Consider the following 17,068-nt stretch of genomic DNA (forward strand, 5'->3'; position numbering starts at 1 on the left):
AGGTTTGATGTGGAGTGAGCTGGAAAGCCACCAGAGGGTTATGGCCAAAGAGTGGCATGACTGCACTTCAGTCTTTGAGGGAGCCCTCTCCCGAGTACTTGATTTCAGATGGTCACAGTCGAATGCTCCGTGCTTCCTGGCTGCTCTGTGCAGCCTCAGCAGCCCCCGATGCCCTCTCTGGCGGGTCCCCGTTAGACCCAGCTCTGTGCCCCATGCACCCTCCCCCGGCCCCAGCAGACTCATGCACCAATGCCCTGCTTGGTCTAGAACTGGCGTCTTTATATTTTTCCTGCCTTCCTCCCTGCCCCAGAAAGTCTGGCCCTCATCTGGATGCCCTTGTGGTCTGGAGAGAAGGTGGCAGGACAGTCAGAGGTCTGAGGAGTTGGGGGGGACACTACAGGCTCTGCAGCTTCTCTGCTCTCCCCTGGGCAGGGCTCGTGATGGCCTGACCTGGTGCCCACCCAGCCCACTGCACCGATGCCCACAGTCAGACCTTGGCTCCTTTGTGCTTCTCCTGGTCCCTCTGTGTGTCTGAGCCTCCTTCTGAGGCGCTGGGACTCCAGGCAGTGATAGGCAGCTCTGTGAGAGCGACATAAGTGGGTGGCGTCCGGGAATTAGAAGCCTGAGGCTGTCTCTCCCTCCGTGGCTCTGCTCGCCACCAGCGCCTGAACTGGCCAGAGCAGAGGCACTCAGGCCAAAAGGCCAGTGTGCTTCTCCCACACAGGAGAAGACTGCCCAGGCCTTGGGAATAAACATGAAAAAAGCATGGCCTATAGAGCCGAAATAAAATAGCATGTCTCTGAAAATAAAACAGACTTCCCTTGTGAGAGGAGAAATGGTCATCTCACACCCATGTGAGCTCCATTTGGCCTGATAAATCAGACACAAACTAATGTCTACTCAGGAATAAAACATGTTTTATTTCCCTCAATTCTTCACAACTGGTGGCTAGTGAAGTGTGGCCTTGTCAGGGGCAAGGCTGTCTGATGACCCCTGTTGCCCCGTTTGCTGCTGACATTAAGCTAGCAGGATGATTATTACCTCTGGGTCAGCACAGAACCAGGGCAGTGACCTCGAATGAGGAGGGACCACCTGACCGTATGCGGCCCCAAACTGATATGTGTGGCTGCCTTTTACCTGACTTCTCCAACATGTAGCCCCAAGGGGAGGTCTCTAGACTGAGGGAGGGGCTGGTGACCCAGGTGTGGTGGGGCTGCATGAGACTACCAGAGAGACAGATATTCTGGAACTCACCCTGGGGGATCCAGTGGATCTGCCTATAGTCTGGTCCACCCCAGACCTGTGAGATGTTCCTCATGAGGATGCACTTGTGCTTCTGCGAGTATTGCTCCAGCTTCATAGTGATCCCCACCAGCACCAGGAGTACAACTAGCTACCGGCGGCGTTGGATCTCAGCCTGCATAGGCTGGGAGAGGACGCAGCTGGGCATGCACCCTAAATACTGCTACCAGGGAAGGAGTCCCAGAGTGAGGACAAGCAGGGACTTCCTGCAGAGGTGGTACATGTGCTCTCTGTATCCATACATTTTTTTTTTTTTTGAGATGGAGTTTCACTCTTGTTGCCCAGGCTGGAGTGCAATGGTGCGATCTCAGCTCACTGCAACCTCTGCCTCCCGGGTTCAAGCGATTCTCCTGCCTCAGCCTCTCAAGTAACTGGGACTACAGGTGCCTGCCACCATACCCAGATAATTTGTATATTTTTAGTAGAGACACGGGTCCCACCATGTTGGCCAGGCTGGCCTCGAACTCCTGACCTCAGGTGATCCACCCACCTCAGCCTCCCAAAGTGCTGGGATTACAGGCATGAGCTACCGCACCCGGCCCCTTACATCTTTATTTGGGTAAAGTTCCATTAAAGTGAATACTGTGGAAGTCTCAAGGTGGGAAAGTCACAAAAGGAACCCAAGAATGAGCCTCAAGTATTCTGTGGCTACAAAGCTGCCCTCTCCCAGTTCTCAAGTCTCATCTCAATTTCAAGGAGTGATGGAATGTTCATCCAGCCAAATCCAAGGAGCCATGTCAGATGCAATGTGTGCCACTGCTGGCCAAGACAGGGTAACAGGGACTGGATATACCCTCCTGCTTGAAACTACTGCAGACCAAAAAATGGACATAATATATGAAACAACAGTTTTTAAGACATTGGATATCAAATAACAAAAGACATTGATCCACAAAGCATGGGAAATAAATGAAGTGAGTCCTACAGCTGTCTAGTTGAGTGTTTTGAAAGTCCAAGGAGACCAAGACAGCTGGAGTTCTCAAGACAGAGCACCAGAGAGGAGACAGTTGCACAGATAGAACACTCTGGAGACCTGCAGAGGGTCCCCCGCAAGTTTCAGATGAGTATTAGCCAGCTATTCCCAATTAATCTCTCACAGCCTTTGTTCAGGAGACAAAGAAGGATCTCATCTCAGAAATAGGGAAAAGTTAACCCCTAAAGCTCCAGTGCTTCCTAATAAAATTTGAAAGCAAAATGCAAAAGGATCCAACTGCTTCCAAGTAACTTAACTGCATAACAGAACAAAGCTCAAGCATACAGGGATACAAAAACATCCAGCACTCCACAAGGTAAAATTCGCAATGTCCAGCATTCAATTAAGAGTAACCAGACACACAAAGAGGCAGGAAAACAGGATCCATAATGCGGAGAAAAATCAACCCATTGAAACTGACCCAGAGTTGACAAATATGTTAGAATTAGCAGACAAAGGGCTGGGCGTGGTGGCTCATGCCTGTAATCCCAGCACTTTGGGAGGCTGAGGTGGGCGGATCACCTGAGGTCAAGAGTTTGAGACCAGCCTGGCCATCACGGTGAAACCCTGTCTCTACTAAAAATACAAAAAAACTAGCTGGGTGAGGTGGCGGGCACCTGTAATTCCAGCTACTCAGGAGGCTGAGGCAGGAGAATCACTTGGACTCAGGAGGCAGAGGTTGCAGTGAGCTGAGATAGTGCCATTGCATTCCAGCCTGGGCAACAAAAGCGAGATTCTGTCTCAAAAAACAAAAAAATAATTAGCAAAGATGGGAAAACAGTGATTGTATTTCAGATATTTAAAAAAAAAAAGTTAAGTAGAGACATGGAAGATATTTTTTAAAGGCCCAAGCCAATCTTCTAGAGATGAAACTGTAATGTGTAGGATGAATACACTGGATAGGATTAGACATTAGACACTGCAGAAGAAAAGATTAGTGAACTTGACAATATAGCAAGAGAAACTCCAAATATTTTTCTTTTCTTTCTGTTTTGGAGAAACAGAAAGTGAGCTATGGGGAAATTTCAAGTGACCTAATATGTGAAATTACAGTTCCCAGCAGAAAAGAAGGAAGAAAAAGTATTGTAAGAAATTCGGAGCTGGGCACAGTGGCTTATGCCTGTAATCCCAGCACTTTGGGAGGCCAAGGTGGGTGGATCACTTGCGGTCAGAAGTTCAAGACCAGCCTGGCCAACATAGTGAAACCCTGTCTCCACTAAAAAAAAAATACAAAAGTTAGCCGGGCATGGTGGTGCACGACTGTAGTCCCAGCTACTTGAGAGGCCAAGGCAGGAGAATTGCTTGAACCCAGGAGGTGGAGGTTGCAGTGAACCGAGATTACATTACTGCACTCCAGCCTGGGCAACAGAGTTCTCAACCATCCCCCCACAAAAAAAAGAAAAAGAAAAAAAAAGAAATATAGACAAAAATTTGCCAAATTTGATAAAAATCATGAAGACACAGATCCAACAAGTTTGAGGAACCCCATGCACAGGAAACATGTGAGCAACTCTATCAGGGCACATTATTAGCAAACTGGTCAAAACCAGTGGTAAAGAGAAAAATATTAAAAGCAATCAGAGGGGGAAAAAAGATGTGTTATGTACAAGGGAACCAAAATAAGACTGACATCAGATTTCTTATTAGAAACAGCACAAGCCACGGACGGGCGTGGTGGCTCATGCTTGTAATCCTGGCACTTTGGGAGGTCGAGGTGGGTGGACCACTTGAGCTCAGGAGTTCGAGACCAGCCTGGGCAACGTGGTGAAACCCCATCTCTACAAAAACTACAAACATTAGCCATGCGTGATGGTGCGTGCCTGTACTTCTAGCTACTCAGGAGGCTGAGGCAGGAGAATCACTTGAGCCCAGGAGGCAGAGGTTGCAGTGAACCAAGATTGCACCATTGCACTACAGCCTGGGCAACAGGAGTGAAAACCTGTCTCAAAAAAAAACAAAGAAAGAAAGAAAGAAAAGAAAAGAAAAAAGGAAAAAGAAAGAAAAAAAAGGAACAACACAAGCCAGAACATGGTATGGCATCTTTAAAGTATGCCACATCTTTAAAGAGGAAAGAAACAACATCTCCAAAGTAACCTAGACTTCTATACCTAGCACACATAACTTCAAAAATGAAAGCAAAATAAAGAGTTTTCTACCTTAAGAAATTAGAAAAAGAAGAGCAAATTAAACCTAAAATCATAGAATAAAGGAAATAATAAAGATTAGAGTGGAAATCAGTGACATAGAAAGCAGAAAAACTTGGAGAAACTTAATGAAACCAAAAGCTGGTGATTTGAAAAGATCAGTAACATTGATAAACCTCTAGCCAAACTGATTATGAAAAAAGAGAAGACCTGCAGATTACCAATATCAGGAATAAGGAATATATACTACCTATAGAATATCTACAGGTAGTAAAAGGACAATAAAGGGATACTATGACAATTTTATGTCAGTAAATTGGAAAACAGGTGAAATCAACAAATTCCTTGAAAGACACAAACTCTCAAAGCTCACTTAGGAAGAAATACATATAGCCCCATATAAATGAAAGACATTAAATGTATGGTTTGGAACATTCCTGCAAAGAAAAGTCCATGCCCAGATGGCTTCACTGGTGAATTCTACCAAACATTTAAGGAAGAAACAACTTGTTTAGAAAATTGAAAATGAGAAAATACTTCTCAGCTAAGTTTATGAGGTCAGCATTACCCTGATATTGGGAAGAAAGACAATTAACAAGAAAACTGCAGACCAGTATCATTTATGAATATTTATGCAAAAAATCTAAACTAAAATGAACTTGGATTATTACCTTGTATACAAAAATCAACTCTAAATGGGTCATAGATTACATGTAATATCTAAAACTTAAAACTTCTAGAAGAAAACATAAGAAAAAAACCTTAAAGATCTTGGTTAAGACAAAGATTTCTCAGATACAACACCAAAAGCACAATCCATAAAAGAACAAATTGACAAGTTGGGCTTCATCAAAATCAAAACTTCTGCTCTTCAAAATACACTGTTAAGAAAATGAAAAGACGAGATACAGACTGGGAGAAAATATTGGCAAATAACCATCTGCTATAGTATTGGAATATATAAAGAACTCTCAAAACTTAATAATAAGAAAACAACTCAATTTTTAGATTGAACAAAAGATTCAAACAGACTTTTCACCCAGAATATATACACATGGCAAATAAGCACATGAAAATTTGCTCAACATCACTAGTCATTAGGGAAATACAAATCAAAACTATAAGGAGGTAACCACCACACACCAAAAACAATGGTTAAAATTAAAAAGGCTGGCCATATAAAGTGTTGGTGAGGATATGGGAGAACTGGAACTCTCATACACCACTGGTGGGACTGCAAAATGGTACAATCACTTGATCATTTCTTACAAAGTTAAACATATACCTCCTGTATGATCAAGTCATTCCATTCCTAGTTATTTACCCAAGAGAAAAGAACGCATTATGTCCATACAGACTAGCAGCTTTATTTGTAATAGCCGCAAACTGGAAGCAACCCAAATGTCCATTGGCAGGTAAATAGATTTGCAAACTGTGATATATCCATCCAATGGACTATGGCTTAGCAACAGAAATAAATTATTGATACATGCATCAGCATGGATGAAACACAAATGACTGTGTTGAGTGAAAGAAGCCAGGCTTAAAAAAAAGAGAGAGTGCATACTGTATGAATCCATTTATGTAAAATCCTGGGGAATGCAAAGTGATGTATAGTGACAAAAAGAAGATCAGGGTCACCTGGGAATGGTTTGGGGTTGGTGGAGGGGGAAAGGGAAGGGAGAGATTACAAAGAAGCTTGAGAAGACCTTTCTGGGGTGACAAATGTCTGTTTTCTTCTTTGAGGTGATGCCTTCATGGGGGTACACATGTTCACAATGCATCAATTTACCCCCTTTTAAAGATACACATTTATTGCATGTCAAACATACCTCAACAAAGCTATTTTTAAAAGAGATTAATGGCAAAGTCTATGGAAAAGACCAAACTTACTAGCTGTGTGACCTTCCCCAAGTTGCTAAACCTAGTTTCCTAATCTATAAAGTAGGAATCATATTATTTTCCTGGTAGGGTTGTTGTGGCAATTAAAAATAACACGTTAGATATGTTTTGCACTAAAAATATGCTCAATGGCCGGGTGCAGTGGCTGAACCCTGTAATCCCAGCACTTTGAGAGGCTTGAGGCAGGCAGATCACTTGAGGTCAGCAGTTTGAGACCAGCCTGGCCAACAGGGTAAAACGCTGTTTCTACTAAAAATATAAAAATTGGCCAGGTGTCATGGTGCATACCTGTAATCCGAGCTACTCCCAGTGGAGAGGCTGAGGCAGGAGAATCACTTAAACCCGAAGGCAGAGGTTACAGTGAGCTGAGACTGCATTACTGTGCTCCAGCCTGGGCAACAGAGCAAGACTCTGCTTCAAAAAACAACAACAAAAAAATGCTCAGTAAGTGATGTAAATAAAAAAATGCTTGCAAGAGTAATAAGAAAAATAATCATCACTTGACCCCAAAATGTCCTGCTTTTGTATATCTGGAGGGCTTTCTGTGAAGGGTTTGAAGGCCAGGGCCCTGGTCAGCTATATAATTCCTCAAGTCACAGTTTCATGTACAGTGACTTGGAGTTCATTTCATGGTAAGATGTGACCCATTTCACCTATTCTTCCCACTCCCTCCTCCTTGTTCTTCCTAGTTTGGCCAAAGCTAAAAGGGGTTTCCCTCAGTCTCTGCCATTGTGCCGCCCTGCTCCCAGCCACCCCACCTTCACGGGGTCATCCTCCCCGCTCATTTGGGACCTGGAACCAAGTAGGCTTGTAGGGAAGAAAACTTTCCTGGGGAGATTAAGAGAATGCATGCCGAGTACACAGCCCGGCTCCGGGCACGTTGAACACACAGGTACATGTTAGCAATTGCAGTTCCACTAAATGTGCCTGAGGTCTTTCTGTTCTAGCTGCTGGGTCCTCACACACCTGGAGAGCTCTGCAGTGGCCATGGGGCTAGTGGAGGCCCAATCCTGTTGTAGGAAAGGGTGGGGAGAGGAAAGCAGACATCAGCCCTGTCCTCATGGGTTTGCATTTCCGAGAACAGCCTTAGCAAGGGCCTTAGGACAGCCTCAGAGATGGGAGGGATCAACAGGAGCTGAAGCTGTGAAAATGCCATGAAACAAGAAGCTGTCCCATCTGTGTGTGTGTGGGTGAGAGTGTGTGTGAGTGTGTGTGTGTGTGTTCATGTGTGTTTGGGGTTTGTCATCCCCATTCCCCTAGCACAGTGCCTGGCATGTAATCGGACCTCTCTTGTTTTGGTTGAACAGTGAGTGGATGAGAATAAATGGAGCTAGTGATATAAAAGCAGGGGAGCAGGTGATCAGGAGCTGAGGCCCTTAGCGGAGGGTTAAGAGGGCAAGAAAGGAGCCCGCCTGGCTTGAATCAAAGCACAGTCTGGGGGCAGTTAGGTGTGAGTAGAGGTGGGGGTAGGGACTGAATGGCAGAATGGAGCATTTGAACTAGGTTTGAACTCTAGGCTGGGGGTTGTCTGGACATCTCTGGATGGCAGGAAGGTCCCTAGAGAGATGCAAGGGGCAGCCCTGCCCATTCACAGGGTTCCCTTTCAGCTCCGTGGGCTTTCTAGCTGCTGTAAGCACGTACTTGTTTCCTGGTTTCCTAGACAGGCCAAGACCATTGGAGAATCTTGTCTTCTATTCCCTTCTCCCACCCACAGAGGCACCTGCTCTGAAGGGACATCAGAGACCTCTTTCTCCTGTAGCAGAAGTCCTTGCTCCCAGCCAGAGGAGGGCTGAGAAGCCCCGGATGGAGCACTGATGCCCCCGCAAATGCCCATGTGCATGCATGCCACTCAGTGTCACCGTCACTTATGAACATCAGGGAGCCAGTGCCAAAGCCAACCAGAACATCAGCAGGGACTCCCATCCCAGCCAGGCAGCAGGGAATGGCAGATGGGCAGGCCATGCTGACTACAGGTCATGCACTCAGGGCCTGAGCGAGCTGGCTCCCATCCCACCAGGTCAGTGCTGACCTGAAGCTGGGACAAACAGCTCAGGGCTCTTGGACACAGGGCTTTGGGGCAGGCAGACCTGGTGCCTCTTGGTGCCTTCTGACCTTGCCCCTTTTGAGCCCTAAGAGCCCTCCCCTCTGGCACCTTAGATCATTCAGAGTTTCTAGAACCAATAAGCAACTTGAGGAAAGTGACACCTGGCCACACCAGAAGGTTGTTTCCCATGTGACCACCACATTGAGGTCTATGGGTGTTTGGTATACCCTGGTAGGCCCCTCAAGGGCAGCCTGGTTACTACCCCTGGTTCTGGGTGGCTTTTCCTTTCCTTTAAGGTATAGCCCTGAGAACCTAAGAACTGAGCTAAAGTGAAGTTTTGAGTAGAGGAGCTACGTCTATTTCTGCCCAGCCGTGGAGAAGTGGAGCTTTCATGGGATCAGAGACAGATTGGAGCACAAGTCCTTTGGATAAAGGCTTCTTTATCTAGTGCTCTGAACCGGATAAGGAAGAGTCCAATCTCCTCTTCACCATCCAGCAGGGAGCTCCCCCATCTCTGCCTCACACCCTGGCTGTCCCCACCCAATTCAGAGCCTTGCTTCTCTTGCCTGGATGCCCAGGCAGTAGCCACAAGGCCTGAGCATTGGGCCTGGAGCTTGGAAAGCCCCCAACCCACCCCGAATGTGCATGCACCTCTCTGGCCATGCCTGCGTGTGTGTGTGTGTGCGTGTGCGTTGACCTGCACGTGAATGCGTGGGACAGGAATCGCTGCTGGAGCATGTTGCCCTCTGTCTGCCCATCCAGGTTACTCCTCACTGCAGGACGAGCTGCTGTCCCCTGCCTCCCTGGGCTGTGCGCTTTCCTCTCCGCTACGTGCAGACCAGTACTGGAACGAGGTGGCCGTCCTAGACGCCATCCCCTTGGCGGCCACGGAGCATGACACCATGCTGGAGATGTCTGACATGCAGGTGTGGTCCGCGGGCCTCACGCCTTCCCTGGTCACTGCTGAGGACTCCTCTCTGGAGTGCAGCAAGGCCGAGGACTCTGACGCCACAGGTCACGAGTGGAAGTTGGAGGGGGCACTCTCAGAGGAACCGCGGGGCCCCGAGTTGGGCTCTCTGGAACTTGTGGAGGACGACACAGTGGATTCAGATGCCACAAATGGCCTTATCGATTTGCTTGAACAGGAGGAAGGTCAGAGGTCAGAAGAGAAGCTGCCAGGTTCTAAGAGGCAGGATGACGCAACAGGTGCAGGGCAGGACTCAGAGAATGAAGTGTCTCTTGTTTCAGGCCATCAGAGGGGGCAAGCCCGAATCACATCCTCCCCTACCATGAGTCGGGTGACGGAGAGGAGTCAGGACAGGTAAGAGCTTGACTGCGGGAGCAGGGTCCCTTTTTGTCTTCTGGGCTCCTGGGTAAGATTGTGCCTGGCAGTGAAGACAGAGGTGTTGATGCCAACCCTGACCCTGGGTTCTAATTGCACAGGAACAAATACATTCAGTCTGGCAGACGCCATATATAGGAGTGTAGGTGCCATCTGCAAAAGCCAGTGCCTCCCCAAGACCCCACCAGGTATGCCCAGCAGGAGAGACCCCGAGGAGCACTGGGAGAGCACACGTTGGGACATTAGGGCGCTGGGAGGGCTCACTTACATACATTAGGGCACTTGGAGGGCTCACTTAGGGACATTAGCCTGCTGGGAGGGCTCACTTAGGGACATTAGGGCACCAGGAGGGCTCACTTACGGACACTAGGGCGCCGGGAGGGCTCACTTAGGGACAGTAGGGCACGGGGAGAGCTCACTTAGGGACATTAGGGCACGGGGAGGGCTCACTTAGGGACATTAGGGCCCCGGGAGGGCTCACTTAGGACATCGGGGCATGGGGAGAGCTCACTTAGGGACATTAGGGTGCTGGGAGAGCTCACGTAGAGACATTGGGGACTGGGAGTGCTCACTTAGGGACATGAGAGCACTGTGAGAACACACATAGGGACATTATGGCGTGGGGAGGGCTCACTTAGGGACATTATGGCACCGGGAGGGCTCATTTAGGGATATTAGGGCATGGGGAGGACTCACTTAGGGACATTAGGGCATGGGGAGGGCTCACTTAGGGACATTAGGGCACAAGGAGGACTCACTTAGGGATATTAGGGCACGGGGAGGGCTCAGTTAGGGACATTAGAGTGTGGGGAGGGCTCAGTTAGGGTCATTAGGGAGCCAGGAGGGCTCACTTAGGGACAGTAGGGTGCCAGGAGGGCTCACTTAGGACATCGAGGCACTGGGAGGGCTCGCTTAGGACATTGGGGTACTGGGAGAGCTCACTTACGGACATTAGGGTGCCTGGAGTGCTCACTTAGGGATATTAGTGCTCCAGGAGGGCTCACTTAGGAACATTAGGGCGCCAGGATGGCTCACTTGGGAACATTAGGGTGCCAGGAGGGCTCATTCAGGGACATTAGGGCACTGGGAGGGCTCACTCAGGGACATAAGGGTGCACTTAGGTCCACTTAGGGACATAGGGCATGGGGATAACTCACTTAGGGACATTAGGACACTGGGAAGGCTCATTTAGGGACATTAGGGCAACGGAAGGGCTCACTTAGGGATATTAGGGCATGGGGAGGGCTCACTTAGGGACATTAGGGCACGGGGAGGGCTCACTTAGGGACATTAGGGCACTGGGATGACTCACTTAGGGACATAGGGTGTGGGGAGAACTCAGGGACATTAGGGCACTGGGAGGACTCACTTAGGATCATTAGGCTGTCGGGAGGGCTCACTTAGGGACATTAGAGTGTGGGGAGGGCTCACTTAGGGTCATTAGGGAGCCGGGAGGGCTCACTTAGGGTCATTAGGGAGCCGGGAGGGCTCACTTAGGGCATCGAGGCACTGGAAGGGCTCGCTTAGGACATTGGGGTACTGGGAGAGCTCACTTACGGACATTAGGGTGCCTGGAGTGCTCACTTAGAGCCATTAGTGCATGGAAAGGGCTCACTTAGGGACATCAGGGCACCAGGAGGGCTCACTTAGGGATATTAGTGCACCAGGAGGGCTCACTTAGGGACATTAGGCTGCTGGGAGGGCTCACTTAGGGACATTAGGGAGTGGGGAAAACTCACTTAAGGATATTAGGGTGCTGGCAGGGCTCACTTAGGGACATTAGGGCACTGGAAGTGCTCACTTAGGGACATTAGGGAGCTGGGAGGGCTCACTTAGGGACATCAGGGCACCGGAAGAGCTCACTTAGGGACATTACAGTACTAGGAGGGCTCACTTAGGGACATTAGGCTACTGGGAGGACCCACTTAGGGACACTGGGGCCCTGGGAGAGCTCACTTAGGGACACTAGGGCACCAGGAGGGCTCAGTTAGGGACATTAGGGCACCGGGAGGGCTCACTTAGAGCATCAGGGTGCTGGGAGAGCTCACTTAGGGACATCAGGGCACCGGGAGGGCTCACTTAGGGACATTAGGCTGCTGGGAGAACTCATGTAGAGACATTGGGGGCTGGGAGGGCTCACTGAGGGACATGAGGGTACTGGGAGGGCTCACTTGAGGACATTAGGGCTCAGGGAGGGCTCACTTAGGGACATCAGGGCGCCGGGAGGGCTCACTTAGGGATATTAGGGCACAGAGAGGGCTCTTTTAGGAACACTGGGGCATGGGGAGGGCTTGCTTAGGGACATGAGGGCACACGGAGGGCTCACACAGGAGATCAACGATGAGGCTGGGGGAGACCATGGGCCAGTGTGCTGCTGGAGCTGGTGTTCTGAGCTCCTCTCCCTCTGCGTGCTTCCAGTTGAAGGCTATATTTAGTTGAAGACCATATTTAGAAGCACCAGTACCCAGGGAAGTTATTTGTGTGCAGTCACACAGCCTGCATGTGATGGAGCTGAGAATGGCGCCCTCCCCACTTATCCCCATTGAAGGAGGGGCTGGTGGGCTTATCTGGGGCAGGACAGAGCTTTCAGCTGTAGAGCAGTGGGTCTCTCCTCCCCAAGCTTCCTGTGCTGAGAAGACCCCGCCCCGTGCTGCAGCAGAAAAGCAGCGTCGGCAGGTCAGGAGAAGGGGATGCATTTCCCAGACACTGCGAGTCTGCGGCCGAGGGCAGGCTCACCTTGGAGCTCTCATCGTCCCGTCTGGGCCAGGGCCTACACCACGCCCCTCTGCTGAGTGCAGGGAAGGATGCCAAGGCAAGCCAGGCCCTTGCGGTTACAGAAAGAGATGAGACAGACATGAGGTGGGGCTCATGTTGTCCTCCTGGGCTAGCACAGGAAGCAGATGACAGAGGAATCCCCTTTCCTTCAGGTCACCTGGCTTGCTAAGTTTTCCCTAAAGAAAGGACATGATTCTTGTGCCCCCAGGCAGCTGTTCCAGGTCCCCACCCCAAGGAGCTCAGGACTGGCCAGGTAAAGGAAAGCTATTCTCGTGTCCTTTCCCCACCTGTGTGACCCCTCAGTCCCACCCTGAGGCCCAGGCTGGTAGGGTCATTCCACAGGATCCGTTCAGCGTGGCCCCAATACCCTAACAGAAAGGGAAAGGGAGTAGTTGGGAAGTTGAGACAGCAAAGATTCAATTTTTTTTCCTACACAAATCCTTGGATTCATGGGGAGGATTGAACAGATGGAGCTTAAGCCGGTGTAAAGTGAAATAGTGGCCTTTCCGGGAGAGGGGCACCTTCCTGGGACAGCCGTTCCTTCAACAAGCATTTATTGAGCACCTGCGGGGGCTGAATGCTGGCCCCTGCATTATCCAGTGTTGCTAACTGGGGACATGAACGCCTGGGCTCTAGGCCTATTGTGTCACTTCCTGGCGCTGTGACCTTGGTCAGCCTTCTCATGGGGACAGACGAATTTCATCCACTCACTCAACAATATTTATTGAGCGCCTACTGTGTGCCAGGCACCTATAAAGAGTGCCTGGGTGACGGCATGGAATGAAACAGAAAAAAGTCTCCACCTGCAAGAAGCGTGGTTCTAGCAGGGAGACTAATAAGAAACAAGATAAAGTAAATAAAATTAGAAGTCATTAAAACAGAAATTCTAGATAATATGTGCTAAAAAGAAAAATCAAGCAGAGAAGGAGGACAGGAGGTAGGAGTATGTGTGTGGAAAGAAGGCCGGCTGGAATTACAGATGGGCGGCCAGGGGAGGCCTGCATGAGTGCCAGCTGAGAGACTTCAAGGAATTGAGGGTGAGCGTGAGGACATCTCAGGGAGGATGCCCCATAGAAGGCCTAGCCCTGTGAAGGAGACCGTGCCTGGCACGTGCCCTAACAGAGTAACCAAGCCCATGAAGCTGGGGAGGGGAGGGTGAGCAGGGTAAGCTGCACCTGCCTTGAGAGGAGGCTGGCGCAACCTGGCAAAGAAGCAGGAGGTGCGTCGGGAGGAAAGGGCCGTGGGCTTATGGACTGGAACGGCAGCGGTGGCCATGCTGAGAGGTGGGTGGGTGCAGGACATATTTCAGAAGCATCTGCTGACAAATACAATGTGGGGTAAGAGAGGAAGAGAGGGGTCAAGGAGGGCAGTGGTGTCCTCGACTTGCCCGCTGCAAGGATGAAGATACCCGGGATGGCAGCAGGGATGGGGTGGGACAGGCTAGGGGAGAAGATTCTGAGTGTGGATTGGATCTCACTGTCCTGGAGATGCTGAGTAGAGATCCAAAGTAGACCTGTGAGCCAGACCCATCTCTACAAAATGTTTTAGATAGCTGGACGTGGTGGCATGTGCCTGCAGCCCCAGCTACTCAAGTGGCTGAGGCGGGAGGATGGCTTGAGCCCAGGAGTGCAGAGCTGCAGTGAGCTGTGATTGTACCACTGCACTCCAGCCTGGGAGACAGAGTGAAGTGCTGTCTCAAAAACAACAACAAAGTAGAGATGTGGAGGAGGCAGCGGGATGCACACAGCTGTAGTTCGAGGAGGAGAGCCGAGCTGGAGACACACATCCAGGCACACTGAGTGTAGAGATGGGCTTTGGAACCATGGGATGAACAAGCTTGCTTAGGAAGCGGATGTGGACAGTGGTGAGATCTGAGAACTGAATCCCAGGGCGCTCCAATGTTCAGAAGTCAGGAAGGTTATGAGGAATCAGCAGAGGACATGGAGCAACAGTGGCCAGAGAGGAAGGGGGGATGCCGGGCCAGCACCTTCCAGGAGCCACGGGAGAATGTGTCTCGAGGGGGAGAGAATGACCACCTTGTCAGATGAGGACTGCTGAATGGGAAGGGCCCGGAGAGCAGATGGAGGTGGTGGCAGAGTTTGAGGATGTGGGATGAGAGTGGAGGCCCCAGTGTTTGGACCATTAGGGTGAGCCAAGTGCCCTGGGAGCCCCAAGGGCGAGCCGTTCACCCACAGGGAGGGACCAGTGGCCTTTCCACCTGGACAGCATTAGATGGGCCACATGTACCCCTCGGAACCACAGCAGTGAGGTGGGCGATGTGCTCACGTGCTCCTGACCTTTGGAGGGATGACAGGACAGTCTGTGTCCTTGATGAGCCAGAGCTCTGGAGGGGGAGAGTGTCTAAAAGGAATGAGACTGATGGGTGACCAGGTGTCCTTTCTCTCTCCCCGGCCGGCCATCTGCTGCCTCCCCTGGACCCCAGACTGCAGGACTGGGATCCAGACGGCTCCATTGTCTCATACCTGCAAGATGCTGCACAAGGTTCCTGGCGAGAGGAAGGCCCACACTTATTCCAGAGAACGAGCACCACGACAGAAGGGCTAGAGCCCAGTGGATCTCAGGAGTACGAGAACGTCCTGGTGTCTGTAAGCGAGCACACGCGGACAGAACAGCCCGAGGCTGAGAGCTCCCAGGCCGATAGGGACCAGAGGCAGCAAGGTCAAGGAGAGCAGGTGCAGGAGGCCAGGAACACCTTCACCCAGGTGGTGCAGGTGAGAGCCCGAGGGGAGCTGCACGCTGCTGTTCCTTCCCAGCAGCAGAAGGGACCGGGACTCCAGGGCTGCCTCTCAGACACTCAAGCCCTGAGCTAAGCATATCTCCTTCCTTTAACACTTGTGGTGCTTCCCTTTCTCTAGAAGTCAAGGGTAAGGCCTGCCTTTCTGCCTCCCGGATCCCTGCTAAGGTGCCTGTACCCGTTGGGCAGCTGCTGATCAGAGTGGCTGAGCAACTTGCTCAAGACCACAGTTTCAGAAGTGGGCTCTGAGCTAGGTCTGGCTGACTCCAAAGTTGTGGCTTTTGTTGGTTTTCTTGTTCCATCTCATTTTAGAAAGGGCTAGGAACCAAGCACTGGGCGCTGGGCTTACTCTCCTCCTATGGTGTCCTGTGTGATGTGCCCAAGGTGCTCTCTTTCCAGCACCTCAGGGTCCTCATTGGTAAAGGAGGGAGTGATTGGAATGCTGCTGAAGTTACTTGGCTCTGGAATTCTGTGGCTATTCAGGTGGACTCTGGATGGCGGTCACCAAGTAGAAGAGGGGCCCTGGGATAGAGAGGTCTCCTCTCCTGCTCCTGATTTCCCGGGCCTCTCCCTCTCCCGGCCCTCCCTCCTTTCTTCCACTTCCCCGGACTCCCTTTGAGTTTGCTGAACTTCATTTTGTTTGATTCATTCCCCACTCTCCGTTCCCAGCCTCCATGATGATCTACTTGTGGCCAGTCTTGTTTCATCTGCACCCTCACTTTCTCCCACTGACCTATTATTTGGAAGCACATCCTGGCCATCATATTAATGGGTGTCTTTTCCATTTGTGTTCTTATAAAACATGCACCGCTGTTCTCCACATGTGCGTGTTTAGTGTGTACATGAACGACATGTTCTGTCTCTTTCTGTTTTCATGCCTCATCCAGGCATGGTGCTTCCTCCTCTCCTTTCTCTCTTTCTTTCCTTCTCTCCCTTCTTTTCTACCTGAACCTCAGACTCCAGGACTAGGGTGGCTCTGGAAGGGAGACCCTGAGCTGCCGGCCATAGAACTGCTAGGAATTCAGTCAGGTTTTATTTAGAATGCTCCCCTGCCAAGTATGTGCCCCGTGCAGAGCCAGCACCTGTGTGCACTCCTCACCACAGGTGGCCTGTGCGTTTCTTCCGTCAGGCCCTCCTGGGCACCTAGTTCTCCTGCTCCCAGAGCACACATGATCTTAACTGGGTCTCTTCTCCTGGATCCCTGGGGAAAGAGAAAGATGCCTACAGCACTTTTTCCCACTGCCTCTCTGCAGTCAGCCTTTGGTGAGAGGAACTAGAAGGACCTTCTAGATCACACATCCATCCCCCTCAATTATAAACGAGGACACTGCAGACCAGAGGAGCCAAGGGCTTTCTCCAGAGTCACACAGTGGACCAATGTCAGGGACCAGGAGGGTCAGATCCCTCAGTTCCCAAGCCCTACATCCTCACGTCCAGCATGCACGTGCAAGGCCAGCATGCCCAGCCCAGAACTGGAGACGCTGATCGGATGGCCTGGCAGGCTGCTGCCGGTGCCTGTCTCACAGGCCCCAAGGGCTGATAAGGAGACCCTTGAGGGTGACTGATGGTTTGCAAAGCTTATTAGTATTTCCACTGGACCTCTGAAAACAGTGGCAGGGAGATAGAGAGATTGCTTATAACTTGGGACTTGGGAGGTGGCCTGAAATGACTGTGACCCAGCTGATTTCCCTGAGGACTTAGGAGGAAATATCTGAAGTTGGACTCTTCTTGACTGGGCCAAAACCAGATGCTTCCCCATGCCTGGCTTCTTTGCACATACTTTTCCCAATCTTTCTTGTTGAAATGAGGAGCATTGTGGAGTGAAAGGCAT

At 50.5% G+C, this 17,068-nt stretch overlaps 1 protein-coding gene across 5 annotated transcripts in view; it reads left to right on the forward strand.

Moving 5' to 3' along the window:
* Nucleotides 1-17,068, forward strand: part of ANK1 (ankyrin 1, erythrocytic) — a 240,567-nt gene that overhangs the window by 211,785 nt on the left and 11,714 nt on the right. For 4 of the 5 annotated variants that reach the window (XM_011960651.1, XM_011960652.1, XM_011960653.1 and 1 more), the window contains 2 exons: nt 9,128-9,686; nt 14,926-15,214. In XM_011960651.1, coding sequence (XP_011816041.1) covers nt 9,128-9,686; nt 14,926-15,214 — 848 coding nt within the window. The remainder of the gene's footprint in view (nt 1-9,127; nt 9,687-14,925; nt 15,215-17,068) is intronic. The other variant, XM_011960656.1, reaches the window with a different exon arrangement.

The sequence above is a fragment of the Colobus angolensis genome, unplaced genomic scaffold, assembly GCF_000951035.1.
Source record: "Colobus angolensis palliatus isolate OR3802 unplaced genomic scaffold, Cang.pa_1.0 Scaffold52, whole genome shotgun sequence".
NCBI classification, from domain to species: domain Eukaryota; kingdom Metazoa; phylum Chordata; class Mammalia; order Primates; family Cercopithecidae; genus Colobus; species Colobus angolensis.